Source organism: Rhincodon typus, chromosome 33 (assembly GCF_021869965.1).
Source record: "Rhincodon typus isolate 14 chromosome 33, sRhiTyp1.1, whole genome shotgun sequence".
NCBI classification, from domain to species: Eukaryota; Metazoa; Chordata; class Chondrichthyes; order Orectolobiformes; family Rhincodontidae; genus Rhincodon; species Rhincodon typus.
Genome location: NC_063364.1, coordinates 1,910,217 through 1,930,547, shown reverse-complemented (window position 1 = coordinate 1,930,547; position 20,331 = coordinate 1,910,217). Strand labels below are relative to the sequence as shown.

Below are 20,331 nucleotides of genomic sequence, written 5' to 3'. Positions count from 1 at the left end.
AAACGAAATTTTGGTTGAGCGAGGTTAGGGAATTGAGGCAAGCCAATAGTTAACAACATATTGATCAGCCATACTCCAATTAAACATGTAATATAATCAAGGGATCCAAAGACCTCCTGTTCCTGTCATACTTACTGGACGATTACGAAGCAAGATTAGTTTGGTCACTCGAATATTGATCTTGATTCCCAGGGTATGATGCTGAAACATGTTATATACCTGCCAGAGAAATGAAGTTTTCAGGTGTCATGATAACTGTGGAAGAAGGCATACTGCATAAAGAACAGCACAATGCATTCAATCTGAAACACATTGAAAAAGGATAAATAAAACCTAAGCTGCTGTTGACTTCTCTATTTATGGATTTATAATTGTTTTTGGTGGCATATAGCCTATCCCACAGCAGACAATGTTATAAGGAACAAAAACAAAGTTGCTGGAAAAGTTCAGCAGGTCTGGCAGCATCTGTGAAGGGAAAAAACAGAGTTAACATTTTGGGTCTGGTGACCCTTCCTCAATTCGTTAACTCAGAAATGTTAACTCTGTTTTTTCATTCACAGATGCTGCCAGACCTGCTGAGCTTTTCCAGCAACTTTGTTTTTGTTCCTGATTTACAGCATCCACAGTTCTTTTGGTTTTTATTAGAGAATGTAATAAAGCTAATTAATGAAATGAAAGTGAAGGACTTCCATTTGATCTCAGCACATGCTTGGTATTGGACAAGTAAAGGCACACTTGGGAGTGAGAGCTCACAAGAACAGCTGACTGAATGAACACAAGAAAAACACCTACAGGAAGAGTCCCCAAAAGGCAGCAATTCAGTCCCCAAAAGGCAGCAGGATCTGTGTGTCTCCACATGCATCTGTTTAATGTGAAAACTCCAAACGCAGAGTAAAGCAACAAGCCACTGAGTCACCGGCAGAAGCATCCAGTTCCAGTAACTAGTTATTGGCAATATAACAGGAATAAAATTATGCCTATTTATAACAACTGCTTCTTTCCAACTTTAATTATCAATTTTTGTTTTACAATGAGGGGCTTCACACTCTACAAATCTATCCTGATTAGCTTTTTTCGTTTTTTGATTTAAGTGGTACTAATCTTCTTCATCTAATGTTTTCTGTCTATGGCCATTTCCATTCATTTATCTTCCTTCAGAGGCATGCTGACAAAAACACTGAGCTTGTTTGATTAGTGATGATTAATAGAAATATATTTGATACATAGGTGTTTGTTAGCTCAGTTGGCTGGATGCCTGGTTTGCAATGCAGAGTAATACCAACAAGTGTGGATTCAATTCCCGCACTGGCTGAGGTTCCCATGGAGGATTCTGCTTCCCGACCCCTTCCCTTGCCTGAAGTGTGGTGGCCCTCAGGATGCCTTAAGCACCACCAGTCATCTCTTTCTAATGCGGGAACAGCCCTATTATCTGGTAAGACTATGGTGTCATGCAACCACAGCAATCAGAACTGTAAAAACTGTCATTCATTTTGGTCTAATCTTGGTACCACAGCACTACCCAGTCAGAGCAGCAGCTGGATAGTGTGACGCACAGCCATTTGGACACGCCTTATACTTTCGCAGTTTGCGAGCCCATTATCGAGTCTACATTATCTTATCAATCAAAATTCTTTATTTTTGAAACCAGAAACATTTCTACTTCTGTCTCTGCATTTAGTCTATGAATGAAGCGATCCCATCATTGTCACAGGACTCTGGTAAGATCAGGAGAAACTGCTGAAGGTTGTCTCCTAAAACCGCCCTTCATCAAGAACTGATTTTCACAGGAACAGATTTCCATTCAATGTGTAGCAGTGAGGACGATAATTAGAGACTTTAGAATGGCAGGAAGGTTAAATGGACTTAGCACGGAAGACTGTATTGAAGGTTGGAAAGTGTGAAGTGATTCACTTTGGAAGGACAAATAGAAAGACGATATATTATAAACATTAAGGAACAAGAAACACATAGCTGGATCAGCAGTATCTGTACAGATAGAAACAGAGTTAACATTTTGAGGCCAACACAACTCTTTTTCAGTGTTGTCTGCAGTTTCCAGTTTCTGCAAGTTACATTACCCAGAGTCATCTTTGCCAATCAGCAAGAATTGGGCAGAATGTCGATTTACGCCTGCTGATTCCAGGTGGTGGGTTAGTTAATATTTCCACTGGAAATTAAAATTTCCTTCTTCTTTTAAAACAAATGAGTGGCTTAATATGAGTTACTCAAATCAGTTCCTTGTTGCAATGGGAGAAAAAAATCTTCACTCTTCCTCTGTCTAGGGTATGGCTTATTGTTGCGAAGGCCAAGACAGCTGAGATCAATCTGTAATCTGTTCCCAGCCAGAAATACACACTCCAAAGGGTCTTTTAGGATGTATGGGTAATATCCCTACCTCTTGAGCTTGGAGACCTGGGTTCAAGTCCCACCTGCTTCAGAGGTGTGGAATATCATCTCTATACAGGTTGATGAGGAAAATATCTACACTCTAACAAAAGATAGGTCAGGGATGAAATCTTAGAAATAACCCTGCAAAAATAGAGTCTGCTTATCTTTTCCTATCTTGTCTTAATTCCAAGTATTTCCAAAAGCACACGGTATATTTAAGCAGAACCTGGCGGTAAAAGGCATTTGCATGAATAGTGCAGCAGCAAGTGGTGACGGTTTTGCATTTAATCCCAGAATCCAGAAGGAGAACTTTTACAATGATAAGTTGCAATCTTGAATTCAATATACTTGCTCATTTGTAGCCTCGTAATTTACAGCTATGCATGGTCAGATTGATGTTTTATAACTGGTCCCCCAATATCCTGCCAAATGTAGCCTGACACGTCTACTAATTTTTGGTGTACATGTAACAGTGGCTAATTCTTGGTGTCCTCCAAAATGGCCTAACAAGCCACTGGAAATCCAGGCTCATTAAAGACAGTTCCTCGGGCTCAATGGTTAGCACTGCTGCCTCACAGCACAAGGGACCCGAGTTCGATTCCAGCCTTGGGTGACTGTCTGTGTGGAGTTTGCACATTCTCCCCATGTCTGCATGGGTTTCCTCCGGGTTCCTCCCACAGTCCAAAGATGTGCAGATTAGGTGAACTGACCATGCTAAATTGCCCATAGTATTCAGGGATGTGTAGATTAGGTGGGTTTATAGGGGAATGGGCCTGGGTGGGATGTTCTGTGGATCGGTGTGGACTTGTTGGGCCGAAGGGCCTGTTTCCATACTGTAGGGATTCTATGATTCTATGAAAGGGGAGCAGGACTTGACTGTTCCCAGCCACTGCAGTAGCAAGGATGGCCGCTAGAGGTCTCCACATTCTTCCTCCTACAGCTAAAGCTTGTACAGGTCAACAGGACATCTGATAATTCTAACACGGTCAACGTGCATGAAAATCACAACAATAGTCAGAGATCTTGCACCAGGAAATCTACTAATTTCCTTTCTTCTGTTTCAGAAATTCTCCATTGAAGGAATTGGGTTTAAACAGTACCTTCTTTGCAGATCCTATAACTTATTATTACATGTGTTGAACGCAGGTGCATTCCAGATTCTGTATTCCTTACAGTAATACCAAAGTATGCCTCCATACTTACTAAGTAGTGTCTAGAATACCATAATTTACTAAAACCACACAAATCAAGCTAAAGCACATCATTTACACAACAGAAATGAACACAGTTTAGTTGTTACTATCCCAGCAACATAAACATAAGGGAAAGGTTTCACCTCATTTAAATTCCGCAGCATGGTGGCCATGGAAACACTTTGGAATTAAAGAGAACATTTGCAGGGACATAAATAGACAACTTGTATTAGTTACTACCCCAAGCACAAGCAGCTTATTTCCAGCACATCATAATATGTTTTTTTTTTAAATTTTCAAGTATTGGCTACAGCACCTAATTAACCTCAACACAGAAACCCCTTAACACTAGCTGTGTCAGCATGTTCCAAACACAACAGGGTATTCGACCTGATAAATATCAGGCCCTGTAACTTCTCCCCTGAAGCGTTTTGAAACATATTATTGAATCTATTTCCACCACCTTTGTCAGTGTATACTAGATCACAACCCTCTGTGTGAAAAAAAGAAAAATGAATCTCCATTTCATCTCTGGTGTGTTGACAATTACTTTAAAACTGTGTCCTCCAGTTGCTGACTCTTTTATCACTGGAAATAGTTTCTCCTCATTTGCTCTGTCAAAACCTTTAATTATTTCAAACACCACTGTTTTTCTCTGTTCTGAAGAAGCCTCAGTTTCTTCAATCCCTCAACATTTTTTTATTCACTCGTGGGGGACACTCATTCCTAGTCGCCCTTGAGAAGGTGGTGGTGAGCTGCCTTCTTCAACCGCTGTAGTCCACATGCTGTAGGGCAGTAGTGACATTCGCCAAGCCTTATTAAAATATTATCTGTATAGTTTCTTCCCAATACAGATCAGATCCTAGATGTCCATTTTTTCTCAGAGATCTTTTTGTTCATGTCATTTCAAGTACCTCATCATTTGTCTTACGGCCTGTAGAAGGACCCTCATCAACTTTTACAGGTGCACCATAGAAAGCATTCAATCTGGGTGCATCATGGCTTGGTACAGCAACTGCTCTGTTCAAGACCATAAGAAACTGCAAAAAGTTGTGAACACAGCCCTGACCATCACGCAAGCCAAGCTCCCAACCATGGACTCCATCTACACTTTACGTTGCCGTGGAAAGGCGGCCAACATCTGAGACCCCTCCCAACCCGGTTATACTCTCTTTCAACCTCTTCCATCAGGTGGAAGATACACACATACCAACAGGTTCATGAACAGCTTCTTCCTCGCTGTTATTAGACTGCTGAATGGACCTCTCTAATTTCAAATCTAATGTTGATCTTGCTTTTGTGCACCTCCTGTCCAGCCATAACCTTGTATGCCTCACTCAGTCTAATCCTTGCACACAAAACTTTTCACGTACTGAGGTACGTGTGACAACAATAAATCAAACCAAATTGAATTATTAGCAAATATCTTAACTTCCATATTTCAAAGGCCTCTACCGTGTTCCACAGATCTTGTATTATCCAAGTTTCTGAGCCAGACGAGAAAGTGAGTAAAATGTATTAGCATATGAGGCTTTTCCTTAATACAAGTTTGCATTTTCTACTAGTACCACATCCTTCACCATCATAAAATTACTTCTGGCTGTCTCTATCCTTCTTGTTACTTCTACACCACATTTGTCAGTTGTGTTATCATTTGTCCTAAATAACAAATGTATCTACTTGTTTGAATGTGACACTATCTGCTTCAAACATCACTCTAACTTCTTCTAATGTATTCCTTATAAGTACCATTGTTTTCAAGTTTTTATGCTCACACTCAATCCATATTTAATAGACACAAAACCAAAGTTGCTGGAAAGGTCAGCAGGTCTGGCAGCATCTGTGAGGGAGAAAACAGAGTTAACGTTTCGGGTCCGGTGACCCTTCTTCAGAGCTTCAATAGAGCTTGGAGTCAAAAGAATGTGAATTCAAGTCTCACTCCAGAAACTGGAACTCCATCAATACTGACAATCTCAGCAACCAAGGGAGTGCTGCACAGTTGGAGATGGCATCTTTCAGATGAAACATTAAACTGAGGTTTCACCTGTTCTCTCAGGTTGACGTAAAATGCCCTATAGTACTACAGCAAGGAGCAGCAAAGTAGTTCTGCCTGGTGTCCTAGCCAATATTCATCAAACATCACAAAAATAAATTATTTGATCTATATCATATTGTGGGATCCTACAATGTTCCTACATTACAACAGTAACTACAAATCAAAAATTCTTCACTGGTTGAAAACTTTGAGGTTGTAGACTCAGTGTCAAGTAAAGGAGACCGACAGGACAGAAACAGAAAAATGGCATCAAGCAATATGGGGATAATGTGACAATATGATATTGAGATGTATCATGTAGATAGGTGGGACAGGATCAAGGATCTAAATAGCCTACTCCTGGCACTATGTTCCTAGATGCAAACAAAAAAGAATCAATAAAAACATCAAAGAATCGTAGCATCCTGTTAACATCCTAAATACCAGTGAGTAGCCCTTCAGAACTTGCTGAGCAGAAAGCATTACCAGCTGTTACTGCACATATTTCCATAAAATCCAACCCACGCTTCTGGGAAAAGTTTCTCAATTATCTGATGTCAATCACATGAAATAGTTTTAAAATAAACTAACAATTCAGTTAAAACATATCAAAAATGTGACCTAAAGAACAATGCAAATGATCCTCACACAGAATATATAGTACTTTACTAAGGATACATTACTGCTGAAATGCCTGTGGCATCTCCCTCTATTTCACTGTATTGCTTTCTGCGTCCTGCACTAGCCAGAAATCAACACTTGTTTTAAGAATGCTTATGTAGTTTTTAGTTGTATCACTCATCTACTGCCAAACAAAAAGGCAGTATCTACCCCATATATTTTGGCTCTGAAAGTTGTTGTCAATTAAATATATCTTCAATTGCCTCAGGCAAGGGGAGTTTCCACTCAAGACATGCTCATTTTTCACTTAAATCTTTCCCGTCAGTGCAGAAGTGAATTTTGTGCAGAAGCTAATCCGTGCTGTTAATTTCAGTAGAACAATGCATCCTAATTCAACAATTCACAGCAAATCAACAGCATTCACAGCCAGAGATTGTAGGAACTGCAGATGCTGGAGAATCTGAGATATACAAGGTGTAGAGTTGGATGAACACAGCAGGCCAAGCAGCATCAGAGGAGCAGGAAGGCTGACGTTTTGGGCCTAGACCCTTCTTCAGAAAATAAACCCTTCTGAAGGATCTAGGCCCGAAACATCAGCCTTCCTGCTCCTCTGATGCTGCTTGGCCTGCTGTGTTCATCCAGCTCTACACCTTGTTATCTCAGATTCTCCAGCATCTGCAGTTCCTACTATCCCTTAAGAACAGCACTTTCTTTGATTCATTAAAATCTGGTTTTCAAATGTATAAAATGTACGGTGGCAATTGGACAATGCCATGGAATGACCAGTAGCATCTCATCTAGCTTTCAATATAGATAGATGTGAAAAATCAAAACTTCGAAAGGTTGATAAATAGTGCGAGAAAAACCCGATACCATGTACCATGAAATATCAATGCTCTGAACTGCAAAACATGACCAAGGGCAAGTCTTCAAAGTGACTGAATAATTTAAATTCTATCTTTACATTGGTTTTCAGATCTTATTTCATGTTTGAAGATCAAATTCCACTATCCAGGTTTATTTTCTTATAAAAATTGAAACCCAATTACCTCAATATGGTATAGAGAAAGGTAACACAAATGCAGGACATAAAATCAGCTTGGTCTAAATTACAGCTAGCATTAGTATTCCTTCAGCTGTAGAAAGGGAAAATCTTTCAACACAAACATGGAATGCAGAGGCAGATGTTCAGTAGTTCAGTAAAATAAGAGGATTGGCAGGGTAAAATAAGAGGATTAGTTCAGTAAAATAAGAGAATTAAGCCATTCAGCCCATCAAACATGCTCTACCATTCAATAACATCATGGCTGATCTGATTGTGGGTTAAACGCCACTTTCTTGCTTGTCCCCCAGTAACGCTCAACACTCTTGTCGATCAAAAATCTGTAATTCAGCCTTGCATATATTCAATGATCCATCCTCCACTGCTCTCTGTGGAAGAGAATACCAAACACTAATGACCCCCAAAATAAGAAATTCTTCCACACTATCATTTTAAATAGAAGACCCTTATTTTTAAGATGTACCCCCTCGTTCCTGAAATCCTCTCAACAACCGTAAAGCCCCCTCAGAATCTCATAAATTTCAATAAGATCACTTCTCATTCCTCAGAACTCCGTTAGGTAAAGGCCCAACCTGCTCAACCTTTGCTCATAAGCAAACTGTTTTAACACAAACAGCCCAACAGCAGGAGTACAGGACTTTAAAATCAGGGCACACCATAACTCTTTCCTGGCTGGGAATATAAGAGCAGATGAATTGGTCAAGAAGGGTACCCAAAAAAGTCAGGAGAAGAGAAGAACAATGGCAGCCCCAATTCTCAACCAGAAAGACGCCATCACTGTGAGCCAAACTATGGTTGAGGACCTTAAACAAGCTCAGGGCAGTGACAATGACCTAACACAAATCTAGGAACTAGGACATCCCACCTCATGGGACAAATGGAAGGACGAGCTAACAGTAAAAGATTGACTTGTCCTTAAAGATGGTGATACGTTGTGCCCACATGGGTCTGCAACCAGATTATTTATCAATGTCAGGATGTCCAGGACCATGAAGGAGCAGAGGCCACCGGAGAAAGAATCAAAAGGCTGCGTTGACGGCCAGAGATGGATAAGGAACATATGGCACTACATTGATAATCTGCACATAAAATTATCCAGACAGGTATGCCATTAAAGAGGAATTGAGGTATACTCTTAGACAAACATACAGATTGATTACATCAGCTGTCTATCACCGTTTGTGGGGTGCACAAATATATCCTGGTCGTTGTTGACACATTTAGCAAATGGGGTTTGGAGGATTTCCCTACCCAAGCCAACATCACTAAAGTCACAGTGATCATCCTAACCCAGCAAGTTTTCACAAGGTGAGGCCTCCCTCACAGCATAGAGTTAGACCAAGGAATTTATTTCACTGCCCAAGTGATGCAAGGTGTGATTACCTTGTTTGGCACTGACCAAAAATTCCACATCAAATTCTATCCCCAGTCTAGTAGGATAGTGGAAAGAATGAATCACATCCTTAAAGGGATGCTTAGAAAGGTCATTCCACAGAACAGCACCACCTGAAAATATAGTTCTATCTTTTGTGCTGATGTTAGTGAGAAACACAGTCTTGAGCTCTCATCAAATTCACTCCCCATGTTCTGACAGGACCGCACATGACAGGAATTGAATCTTTGCTGGGCATGGATTTATCTGAACTGGAACTCACAGCACTTCACCATGGAAAGACAGTCAAAGCATTGCTGGACAATGTCCAAATTGCCCAAAAGGCAGTGGCTGTTAGGATGTGTTAGTAAAAGAGAGAAAGTAAAACCTACTTCGACTACAAAGTCAATCCAGAGTTCAAAATAGAGCAACAGGTCATGCTCCAGGTCTTCCAGCCAGGACCATTCCTATCCTCCAGGTACACAGGATCTCACTCCATGGTGGACGAGGCCAGCCCCTTGGTTTACAAAACAGTGGTAGATTCCGCGAAGACAGAATGGTACCACATAAACCAAATGAAAACATCCTGCTCCCCAAACATAAATCACCATTTTCACATGTACCTGAAGGGTTCAAGACACCAACCCCAAACCCCGGGCCCTCACAGCTATCTCCATCCCTTATGAGTCAAGGAATTGGTTGCCGAGAGCTAACCCATAGCCCAACAGAAAAGGAAACGAATAATGGCCCGGCCAGATATTAAGGAATTTAAATGGCACTGGAACCCACAGAGACATCTCGCAGTCCAGCACTCCAATGGGGAGGCAGTGAAAAAATTGGTCCCCAACAGCCAGAGCCCGCCCACTTAGAGTTACCACTCCACCATTAAAACTGGATGCCACTGCCTACAATTGGTTCTGAACAACCTGATCACCACATCCTGATGCAACTTAGTTTTTTTTCCAGATAGTTTATTGTCACAAATAAAGCATTTTGCCTGATTGGAAAATACTCCATCCATTTCATGCCACCTTCAATCCAGTGGCTAAGAGGAGTTTGCAGAAGCAACTTTCTTGTCTTTTTCATTCCAGCTCACTCCCAGTCCTGCGAGCCTCCGTAATATTTCTTGTCTTTTCTAGGTGGTGTTTTTTCACAATCTGGCAATGCTCTGTAAAGCCAGCGCATGACTTGAATGCATTCATACCTCTAGATTTGGGCCAAGTTCAGGCCGGAATGCATTAAAAAAAAAATCAGCAATTGGCAATGGAAGAGAATCAGGGAAGGAGGGCATCGGGAAGCATCAGATATTGAGCAGAGTCAGTTACAGATGCCGCCTTGATCTTCCTCCTCAGAAACATACACACACACGCAAGCAGAATCATAGCAACCACCATCATAATCCTGCTGATCACCACCCACCCTTCAGAAGAGCTTCATTACCCGGGATACATGTGGTTCACCCCACCAGACCCAGGCGAGTGAGTGGACACTGTTCTGTGGATACACCCCAACAAAACTGTCCAGCAACTGTTCGGGCATAACAACCAGCAGAGGGTGTACAAAAGGATAAATGGCAGTTTGAGTAATCGCTACCTTGATGTGGAACCTGATAACAATGTTGAGCAGACGAGACTGATCACAGGTGCACAGGAGTGCCTAAAACATAAACCAACCTGCACTTTTGTGATCATATGTCTATCAACAATGTATTGTTTACCAACACTGCGTTGTTCTTTGTTGTATTTATTTGTTAGTATTTATTATTATATTTTCAATTGCTGCATAGCTTATAGTTTTAAGTAGTTGAGGCTGTCAGCCTGGATCCCAGGTGCTGCCCAGCAGGAGGTCAAGGTCAGAGTTGCGTGATGCTATTTCACTGGCGCTCATTTATATCAAGAGGAGGGGCTGTGGCCAGATAGCCATTTAGGCCCTGCGCTATGTCCGAAGCCAGAATGAGCAATCCACAGGCAGCCAGGCCAGATGGGATTCTGAGGACAGGTCAAACACAAGGCAGACGCAGGAGATAAAGGCAGGCAAGGACAAGCCTGGATTTGCCCTGGAAAGCAAGGCTGGTTTTTGTATTGGAATATGATGAGCAGACTCATTGGCATCCGAGGTTACCACCATGACTATGTATGAAGGACGGGATGTACTCTTGACACATCGGGGTTCCAATTGGACCTGGAAGGTCAATTAGTGGAGGGCCAGAGAAGAGGCTGGAAGGATGCAGGGTTAAGAAGGGACACCTGCTGGCCATTCCCTCAGCAAAGACTCAATGATGCCTGACAGTGGTGCTCCAACTACCTGGAGAGAGACAGAAGATGAACTGACACAGCCTGGCGGAGGCTGGTGGGATGCGTGAGTACCCTATCATTGCTGTGGGGGCGTTTGTAGTGTATAATGGTGGTCAGCCTGAACACAGAAATGGATACAATGATGTCAAGGAAGGGAAAGGATGAGTTGTAAATAGTCCAGATGAAAGTGAGGGCTGGGTGGAAATTGGAAAAAAGATTGATAATTTTTTCCAATTCCGAACAAGAAAGGGAAGCAGCACCCAATATGTCATTGATGTACCAGAGAAACAGTTGTGAGAAGGGACCAGAGTAGAACTGGAACAAGGAATGCTCTACGTACCCCATAAAGAGACCCATGGCCACCCCCTTTACTTCAAGAAAGTGAGAGGAGTTAAAGGAGAAGTTGCGCAAAGTGAGGAAAAGCTCAGCCGGGAAGAGGAGGGTGATGATAGATAAGGACAGTTCAGGCCTTCTTTCCAGGAAGAAATAGAAAACTCTGAGACCATCCTGATGGGGGATGGATGTGTAAAGGGACTGCATGTCAAAGGTGAAGAGGAGGCAGCTGGGGCCTCAAAAGTGGAAATTCTGAAACTGACATAGAGCATCAGAAGCCTGATGTAAGTGGGGAGGGACTGGGCAAGGAGAGAAAAAAATTGAGTTGATATAGGAAGAAATAAATTCCATGGGGCAGGAACAGGAAGAAACAATGGGTTTCCCCAGGCAGTTCAGTTTGTGGATTCTGGCAAGAAGGTAGAAGCAGGCTACATGGGGTTGGAAGACTAAGAGCTGGGAGGCTGTTGAGGGGAGATCCCAAGATACAATGAAGTCAGTGACAGTCATGGACACAATTGCCATACAATTAAATAATATTCTACGCTCGTCTATTCTTCCTGCCAAAGTGGAATACTTTACCCCCATATCACCGAAGTCTTACTTCAACTTTGCAGATGTCAGAAAGATTGAAGGACCTGTGGATAGTGAGGAGACTTGCCAGAGGATACAGCAGGATATAGATAGGCAGGAGACTTGGGCAGAGAAATGACAAATGGAGTTTAATCTGGACAAATGCAAGGTGATATACTTTGGAAGATCAAATGCACGAGGGACGTATATAGTAAATGGCAGAACCCTTATTTATATCAACATACAGAAAGATCTAGGTGTACAGGTCCATAGTTCACTGAAAAGTGACAACTCAAGTGGATAAGGTGGTCAAGAAGGCACAAGGCATGCTTGCCTTCATCGGTTGGGTCATTGAGTATAAAAATTTACAAAATATGTTGCAGCTATATAAAACTCCAGTTAGGCATATTTGGAATATTGTGTACATATCTGGTAGCCATACTACCAGTAGGATGTGGAGGCTTCGGAGGTGGTACAGACACAGTTTACCAGGATGTTGCCTAGTGTTGTAAAGCGGAGGTCGGCCATTCCACTGAGAACTAAAACCAAAACAATCAAAGAGGAGCACCTCACCCTATAATCTATAAAAGGAGTGTGAAAAGTGGTATAAACTGCTTTTCATCAACTTCTAGTGGGTAAATAAAATAAATCCTTGACACTCACTTTAAAATCAACAAGTAACAATTTATTTATCTAATGCTAACAGTGAAGAAATTAACTAAACTATTAATAAATGGAATAATCCCTTCCAAATACTAACTATTCCCAAATAAAGCAATGGTACGCTGTTCCAATAAATATAAGTCCCACCTATAAAACAATAACTTAGTATCTCAAAATTACAGCCAAGTTAGTTGTCTTCCGGAATGTACTGTGCCCTCTTCATCGATTCTTCTGCAGGAATGTTAACTAGTTGTGCCATGGGTACCTTTGTTATTTAGATGGTGCTTTCTCTAAGACATAGAGGAGGCTGTGAGACCCAGCAATTCTGTCTTGAGAGCTGAAGGCTGTAAGCTCTGGCGGATTGCAGTTAACTCTGGGGTTTTGTCCAATTGGCCCCTTCATTTTATATCCTTGATGACATATCAATATTTCTTACAATAGGATTGGTCTTAGGTTGTCAAAACCATCAGATTTGAATTAAATAGGTTTTTGATATCTAAGTGCCTGGTTCAAATTGATTGGTTAAATTCAAATTTTCTTGTCTTGTTAAAAACTCTGCTTGGCCTGCTAACTGTACAGCCTTTCAATACAAATGTTTCAATTCGGGTGCTCTCTGTGTACTTGCAACCTTTCAAGCTGCTGCTCACAGGCATCCATTTTAAATCTCTATGCACTGAAAAAGCACTTGATCTTTTAAAGGGACCAATACAATGCTTTCCTCCCGCCCCAATAGAATTTGGTGCTTGTAAAATGCTAACTTTCTGCCTCCCAATCCACACGTACTCTACCCGACTTCACAACATCCAGTTTGAAGGATATTAGCTACGAGGAGAAATTGGATAAACCCAGCTTATTTTCACTTGAACATTGAAGGATGAAGGATGATGTGATAGAAATGAATAAAATTATGAGAAGGATGGATAGGATAGATAGTCAGAATCTTTTTCTTTGGGTAGAAATGTCAATTACTGGTAGATATAGTAAAAAGGGGTAAGCATAACTGAAATGTGAGAGACATGCTTTTACACAAGTGATAAGTGCCTGCAATGTGGTGCCAGACAGGGTGGTGGAGGTGGATACAATAGGAACATTTAGGAGGCATCTTGACAGATACACAAATAGGCAAGCAACAGAGGGATACAGACCACAGAGAGGCAAAAGGATTTTAGTTTAGAAAGACAAAGAAAAAGTTTGGAATTAAGAATCTACTGATCACCATGAAATCATTACCGATTATCGGAAAAACCCATCTGGTTCACTAATGTCCTTCAGGGAAGGAAATCTGCCACCTTCACCGAGTCTGGCCTACATGTGACTCCAGACGCACAGCAATGTGGTTGACTCTCAACTGCTCTCTGAAATGGCCCAGCAAGCCACTCAGTTGTACCAATCGTTACAAAGACTCAAAGAAATGGAATCAGAGATAGTAGGAACTGCAGATGCTGGAGAATCTGAGACAACAAGGTGCAGGGCTGGATGAACACAGCAGGCCAAGCAGCATCATAGGAGCAGAAAGGCTGACGTTTTGTGCCTAGACCCTTCATCAGAAATGGGGGAGGGGAAGGGGGATCTGAAATAAATAGGGAGAGGGGGGAGGCGGATAGAAGATGGATAGAGGAGAGGAAACAGACAGTCGAAGAGGCGGGGATGGAGCCAGTAAAGGTGAGTGTAGGTGGGGAGTTGGGGAGGGGATAGGTCAGTCCAGGGAGGACGGACAGGTCAAGGGGGCGGGATGAGGTTAGTAGGTAGGAGATGGGGGTGCGGCTTGAGGTGGGAGGAGGGGATAGGTGGGAGGAAGAACAGGTTAGGGAGGCAGGGACGAGCTGGACTGGTTTTGGGATGCGGTAGGGGAACGGGAGATTTTGAAACTTGTGAAATCCACATTGATACCATTCGGCTGCAGGGTTCCCAAGCGGAATATCAGTTGCGGTTCCTGCAACCTTCGGGTGGCATCGTTGTGGCACTGCAAGAGGCCCAGGATGGACATGTCGTCTGAGGAATGGGAGGGGGAGTTGAAATGGTTCGCGACTGGGAGGTGCAGTTGTTTATTGCAAACCGAGCGTAGGTGTTCAGCAAAGCGGTCCCCGAGCCTCCGCTTGGTTTCCCCGATGTAGAGGAGGCCACAACAGATACAGCGGATGCAGTATACCACAACAGCAGATGTGCAGGTGAACATCTGCTTGATGTGGAAAGTCTTCTTGGGGCCTGGGATGGGGGTGAGGGAGGAGGTATGGGGGCAGGTGTAGCACTTCCTGCGGTTGCAGGGAAAAGTACCGGGTGTGGTGGGGCTGGAGGGGAGTATGGAACTAGGTGGATCACCTGGCATTGACCTAGGCACCAGAAAAGACAACGGCAGAAACAGCCCTGTCGACCGTGCAAAGTCCTCCTCACTAACATCTGGAGGTTAGTGCCAAAATTTGGACAGCTGTCTCACAGACTAATCAAGCAACAGCCTGACATAGTCATACTCACAGAATCATACCTTACAATGTCCCAGACACCACCATCACCATCCCTGGATATGTCCTGTCCCATCGGAAGGACAGACCCAGCAGAGGGGGCGGCACAGTGTTAGACAGTCGGGAGGTTGTTGCTCTGAGACTCCTCAACATTGGCTCCAGACCCCGTGACGTTTCATGGCTTCAAGTTAAACATGGGCAAGGAAACCTCCTGCTGATTACCACATACCATCCTCCTTCAGCTGATGAATCAGTACTCCTCAATGTTGAACAACACTTAAAGGAAGCACTGAAGATGGCAAGGGCACAAAATGTAATTCTTTGAAGAGGTGACCAAACACGTGGATGAAGGTAGAGCAGTGGACATGGTATACATGGATTTAAATAAGGCGTTTGATAAGGTTCCCATGGTAGGCTCATGCAGAAGGTAAGGAGGCATGGGATAGGGGGAAATGTGGCAGATTGGATTCAGAATCGGCTGACCCTTAGAAGACAAAGGGTGGTAGTGGACGGAAAATATTCAAAATGGTGCTCAGTTACAAGTGGTGTACCACAAGGATCTGTCCTGGGTCCTCTTCTATTTGTGATTTTTGTAAATTATTTGGAAGAAAGAGCGGAAGGGTGGATTAGCAAGTTCGCGGATGATACGAAGATGGGTCGCATTGTGGACAGTGCAGAGGGCTGTTCTAGGTTACAAAGGAACATTGATAGGATGCAGAGGTGGGCTGAGAAGTGGCAGATGGAGTTTAACCCTGAAAAGTGTGAGGTGATTCATTTTGGAAGGACAAACTTGAAAGCAGAATACAGGGTGAACGGAAGGATTCTTGGCAGTGTGGAGGAGCAGAGGGATCTTGGGGTTCATGTTCACAGTTTCCTGAAAGCTGCCACCCAGGTGGATAAAGTTGTTAAGAAGGCGTATGTTGTGTTAGCTTTCACTAATAGAGGGATCGAGTTCAAGAGCCGTGAAGTTATGCTCCAGCTTTACAAAAGCCTGGTTCGGCCACATCTGGAGTATTGTGTCCAGTTCTGGTTGCCTCATTACAGGAAAGATGTGGAGGCATTGGAAAAGGTGCAGAGGAGATTTACCAGGGTGTTGCCTGGAATGGAGGGAAGGTCTTACAAGGAAAGGTTGAGAGTGCTAGGGCTTTTCTCTTTAGAACGATGAAGGATGAGAGGTGATTTGATAGAGGTGTACAAAATGATCAAAGGTATAGATAGAGTAGACAGCCAGAGACTTTTTCCTGGGGTGGAGGTAGCTATTATGAGGGGGCATAGTTTTAAAGTGAGTGGAGGTCGATACAGGGGAGATGTCAGAGGTAGGTTCTTTACTCAGAGAGTGATAGGGGCATGGAATGCATTGCCGGAGAGGGTAGTGGAGTCAGCCTCATTAGGGGCATTTAAGCGGCTATTAGATAGGCATATGGATGATAGTATAAGGTAGGGTTGGAGGTTAGATAGACCTTAGGATTAGGGTAAAAGTTCGACACAACATCGTGGGCCAAAGGGCCTGTACTGTGCTGTACTGTTCTATGTTCTATGTACTCTGGGTGGGAGATTTCAATGTCCACCACCAAGAGTGGTTTGGCAGCAGTACTACTGATCGAGCTGGTCAGGACCTAAAAGACATATAACTGCTAGACTGGGTCTGCAGCAGGTGGTGAGGGAACCAACAAGAGGGAAAAACACACTTGATCCCGTCCTGACTAATCTGCCAGCTGCAGTTGCATCTGTCCATAACAGTATCGGTAAGAGTGACAATCACACAGTCCTTGTGGAGACCAAGTCCTGTCTTCACATTCATAACAATCTCCATCGTGTTGTGTGGCACTATCACCATGCTAAATGGGACAGACTTCGCACAGTTCTGGCAACTCAAGACTGAGCATCCATGAGGCACTGTGGGCCATCAACAGCAGCAGAATTGTACTCCAGCATAATCTGTAACCTCATGACCCAGCATATCCCCCACTCAACCATTACCATCAAGCCAGGGGATCAACCCTGGTTCAATGAAGAGTGCAGGAGGGCATGCCAGGAGCAGCATCAGGCAACCCTGAAGATGAGGTATCAACCTGGTGAAGCCACCAAACAGGACTACTTGCAGGCCAAACAGCGAAAGCAACAAGTGATAGACAGAGCTAAGCGATCCCACAACCAACGGATCTAAGCTCTGAATTCCTGCCACATCCAGTTGTGAATGGTGGTGGATGATTAAACAACTCACTGGAGGAGGCGGCTCCACAAATATCCCCATCCTCAATGATGGAAGAGCCCAGCACATCAGTGCAAAAGAAAAGGCTGAAGCATTCACAGCAATCTTCAGCCAAAAGTGCCAAATGGATGATCCATCTTGGCCTCCCCCAGTGGACCCCAGCATTACGGATACCAGTCTTCAGCCAATTCGATTCACTCCACGTAATATCAAGAAATAGTTGGAGACACTGAATACTGCAAAGGCTACGGGCCCTGACAACATTCCAACAATTGTACTGAAGATTTGTGCTCCAGAACTTGCCGCTCCCCTCGCAAGCTGTTCCAGTAAATTACAGCACTGTATCTAGCCGACAACGTGGAAAATTGCCCAAGTATGTCCTGTACACAAAAAGAAGGACAAATCCAACCTGGCCAATTACCGCCCCATCAGTCTCATCTCAATCATCGGTGAAATGATGTAAGGTGTCATCAACAGTGTTATCAAGCAGCACCTGCTCAGAAATAACCTGCTCAGTGACGCCTAGATTGGGTTCCGCCAGGGCCACTCAGCTCCTGATGTCATTACAGCCTTGGTTCAACCATGGACAAAAGAGCTGAATTCCAAGAGGTGAGGTGAGAGTGACAGCCCTTGATACCAAGGCTGCATTCGACCAAGTGTGGCATCAAGGAGCCCTAGCAAAACTGGGATCAATGGGTATCAGGGAGCAAAGCTCTAGTGGTTGGAGTCATACCTGACACATAGGAAGATGGTCATGGTTGTTGGAGGTCAGTCATCTCAGCTCCAGGACATCTCTGCAGGTGATCCTCAGGGTAGTGTCCTAGGCCCAACCATCTTCAACTGCTTCATCAATGACCTTCCCGCCATCATAAGGTCAGAAGTGGGAATGTTCACCGATAATTGTACAATATTCAGCACCATTCGTGACTCCTCAGATATTGAAGCAGTCCATGTTCACATGCAACAAGATCTGGGCGATATCCAGGCTTGGGCCGACAAGTGGCAAGTGACATTTGCGCCACACAAATGTCAGGCTATGACTATCACCAACAAGAGAGAATCTCATCACCATCCTTTGACATTCAATGGTGTTACCATCTCTTGCGATAGGTTAGGGTTAGGGTTATCAACATCCTGGGGCTTATCATCGACCAGAAACTCAACTGGACTCACCACATTAACAGTGTGGTTACAAGAGCAGGCCAGAAGCTAGGAATACTGCGGCGAGTAACTTACCACCTGACTCCTCAAAGCTTGTCCGCCACCTACAAGGCACAAGTCAGGAGTGTGATGGAATACTCCCCACTTGCCCGGATGAGTGCAGCCCCAACAACATCAAGAAGTTTGACACCATCCAGGACAAAGCAGCCCACTTGATCGGCACTACATCCACAAGCATTCACTCCCTCCACCACCAACGCTCAGTTGCAACAGTGTGTACTATCTACAAGATGCAGTGCAGAAATTCACCGAAGATCCTCAGACAGCACCTTCCAAACCCACGACCACCTCCATCTAGAAGGGCAAGGGCAGCAAACATAATGGAACACCATCACCTCCAAGTTCCCCTCCAAGTCACTCACCATCCTGACTTGGAAATATATCAGCGCTCCTTCACTGTCACTGGGTCAAAATGCTGGAATTTCCTCCCTAAAGCATTCTGGGTCAACTCACAGCAGGAGGACTGCAGCGGTTCAAGAAGGCAGCTCACCTCCACCTTCTCAAGGGCAATTAGGGATGGGCAAGAAATGCTGGCCAGCCAGTGACACTCACATCCCACAAATAAATAGAAAAAAAAACATCATGTGTTGATGCAGGCTTGGTGGACCGAAGGGTCTGTTCCTGTGCTGTACCGTTCTTTGTTTTCTTAGCAGAAGGTCTTTGTTCTTTGTTCTCTTAGCAGCGTCTTGTGCCTGCACAGCTCTTCAAATGAGCATCATTACCTAGTGCCAATCTTCTGCTCTATCCCATACCTTTGCACATTATTATATCCAAATAACCATCCAACTGAATGCCTGAGTTGAAGTGTCACCACTACACTTTCAGGCAATGTATGCCACACTGTAACAACTCAATGAGTGAAACCACTCTTGCTTTTCCAAATCACTTTACCTATAAGCCCTCTCATTCTTGTTCCGTTTTCATCAAATTACAGATGCCAAATATTTGCCCACTCACTTAACCTCTCTCATTCCTTTTGCAAAACTGTCTTCCTGATAACGTGCTTTCCTGCCTATCTTAGTATCATCTGCAAATTTGCTTGCTACACTCTCTCCCTTTATCCAAATCATTAATGTAGGTTCTAAATAATTGAGGCCCCAGCACTGATCACTAAAACACTCCACTAGTTATAGTTTGCCAACCTGAAAATGCCATCAACAAATCTATGCTGGCCTGCTAGTAGAGGACCAATTGCAATGCTCAAAATCTAATGCAATATTTCAAACACCAATGGTCATACCAGAATTACAGTGACTTTGAATAAATTTATGCAGTTAATACATACAACCCAAAACGTCACTGAAGTAAATTTCCTCAACCACTCATAAACAAACTCCACACATATATAAAGGTTGTGAAATGATTTGCTGGCACAGACTTATATCCAGAGCTTACTATGGCCCATAATAATTTCTGGATGCTATTTGGGATTTATGTGTTTTGATTTTCTTACTGAGACAGTACTTTGTTTAACAATAGAGCCATCAGTCTCATTGCATGAGTGCCTACCTCTCCCTCCCCAACAAGTTTACCAGGACAAAGGAGTAAGCAGCTGATGCGGCCTTCTCACAGTGGTGCCCTGTTCCATGAATCAGGAAAGGGCAGCAGCAGAGACAGGATGCTCTAAGAATAAATCTCTATATCTGAAGGCAGCAACTCACAGTGCCACTCTGGATATGAAGACATCCATAAACATGTTATAGCAATTAATTACTTTTGTGCTGTTCTGACTCTGCTGTCAGATCTGCTGAGCTTTGCCACCAATTTCTGTATGTGCATCAACTGCTTTTGAAGCATATTCAGAATGGTAACACAGGAAAACATAATGTAAACAGAAAGCTCCAGCAAACGGTACTGCCACGATGACCGGATAATCAGCTTTTCGCAACGTTTTTGAGGGACAGAAA

The 20,331-nt window shown here is 43.4% G+C and overlaps 1 protein-coding gene across 1 annotated transcript in view; it reads right to left on the bottom strand.

Moving 5' to 3' along the window:
• adamts17 (ADAM metallopeptidase with thrombospondin type 1 motif, 17) overlaps positions 1 to 20,331 on the bottom strand; it is a 401,456-nt gene that overhangs the window by 366,731 nt on the left and 14,394 nt on the right. Inside the window, exon 3 of the mRNA XM_048615713.1 lies at positions 136 to 219. Within this exon, the coding sequence (XP_048471670.1) occupies positions 136 to 219 (84 nt within the window). The remainder of the gene's footprint in view (positions 1 to 135; positions 220 to 20,331) is intronic.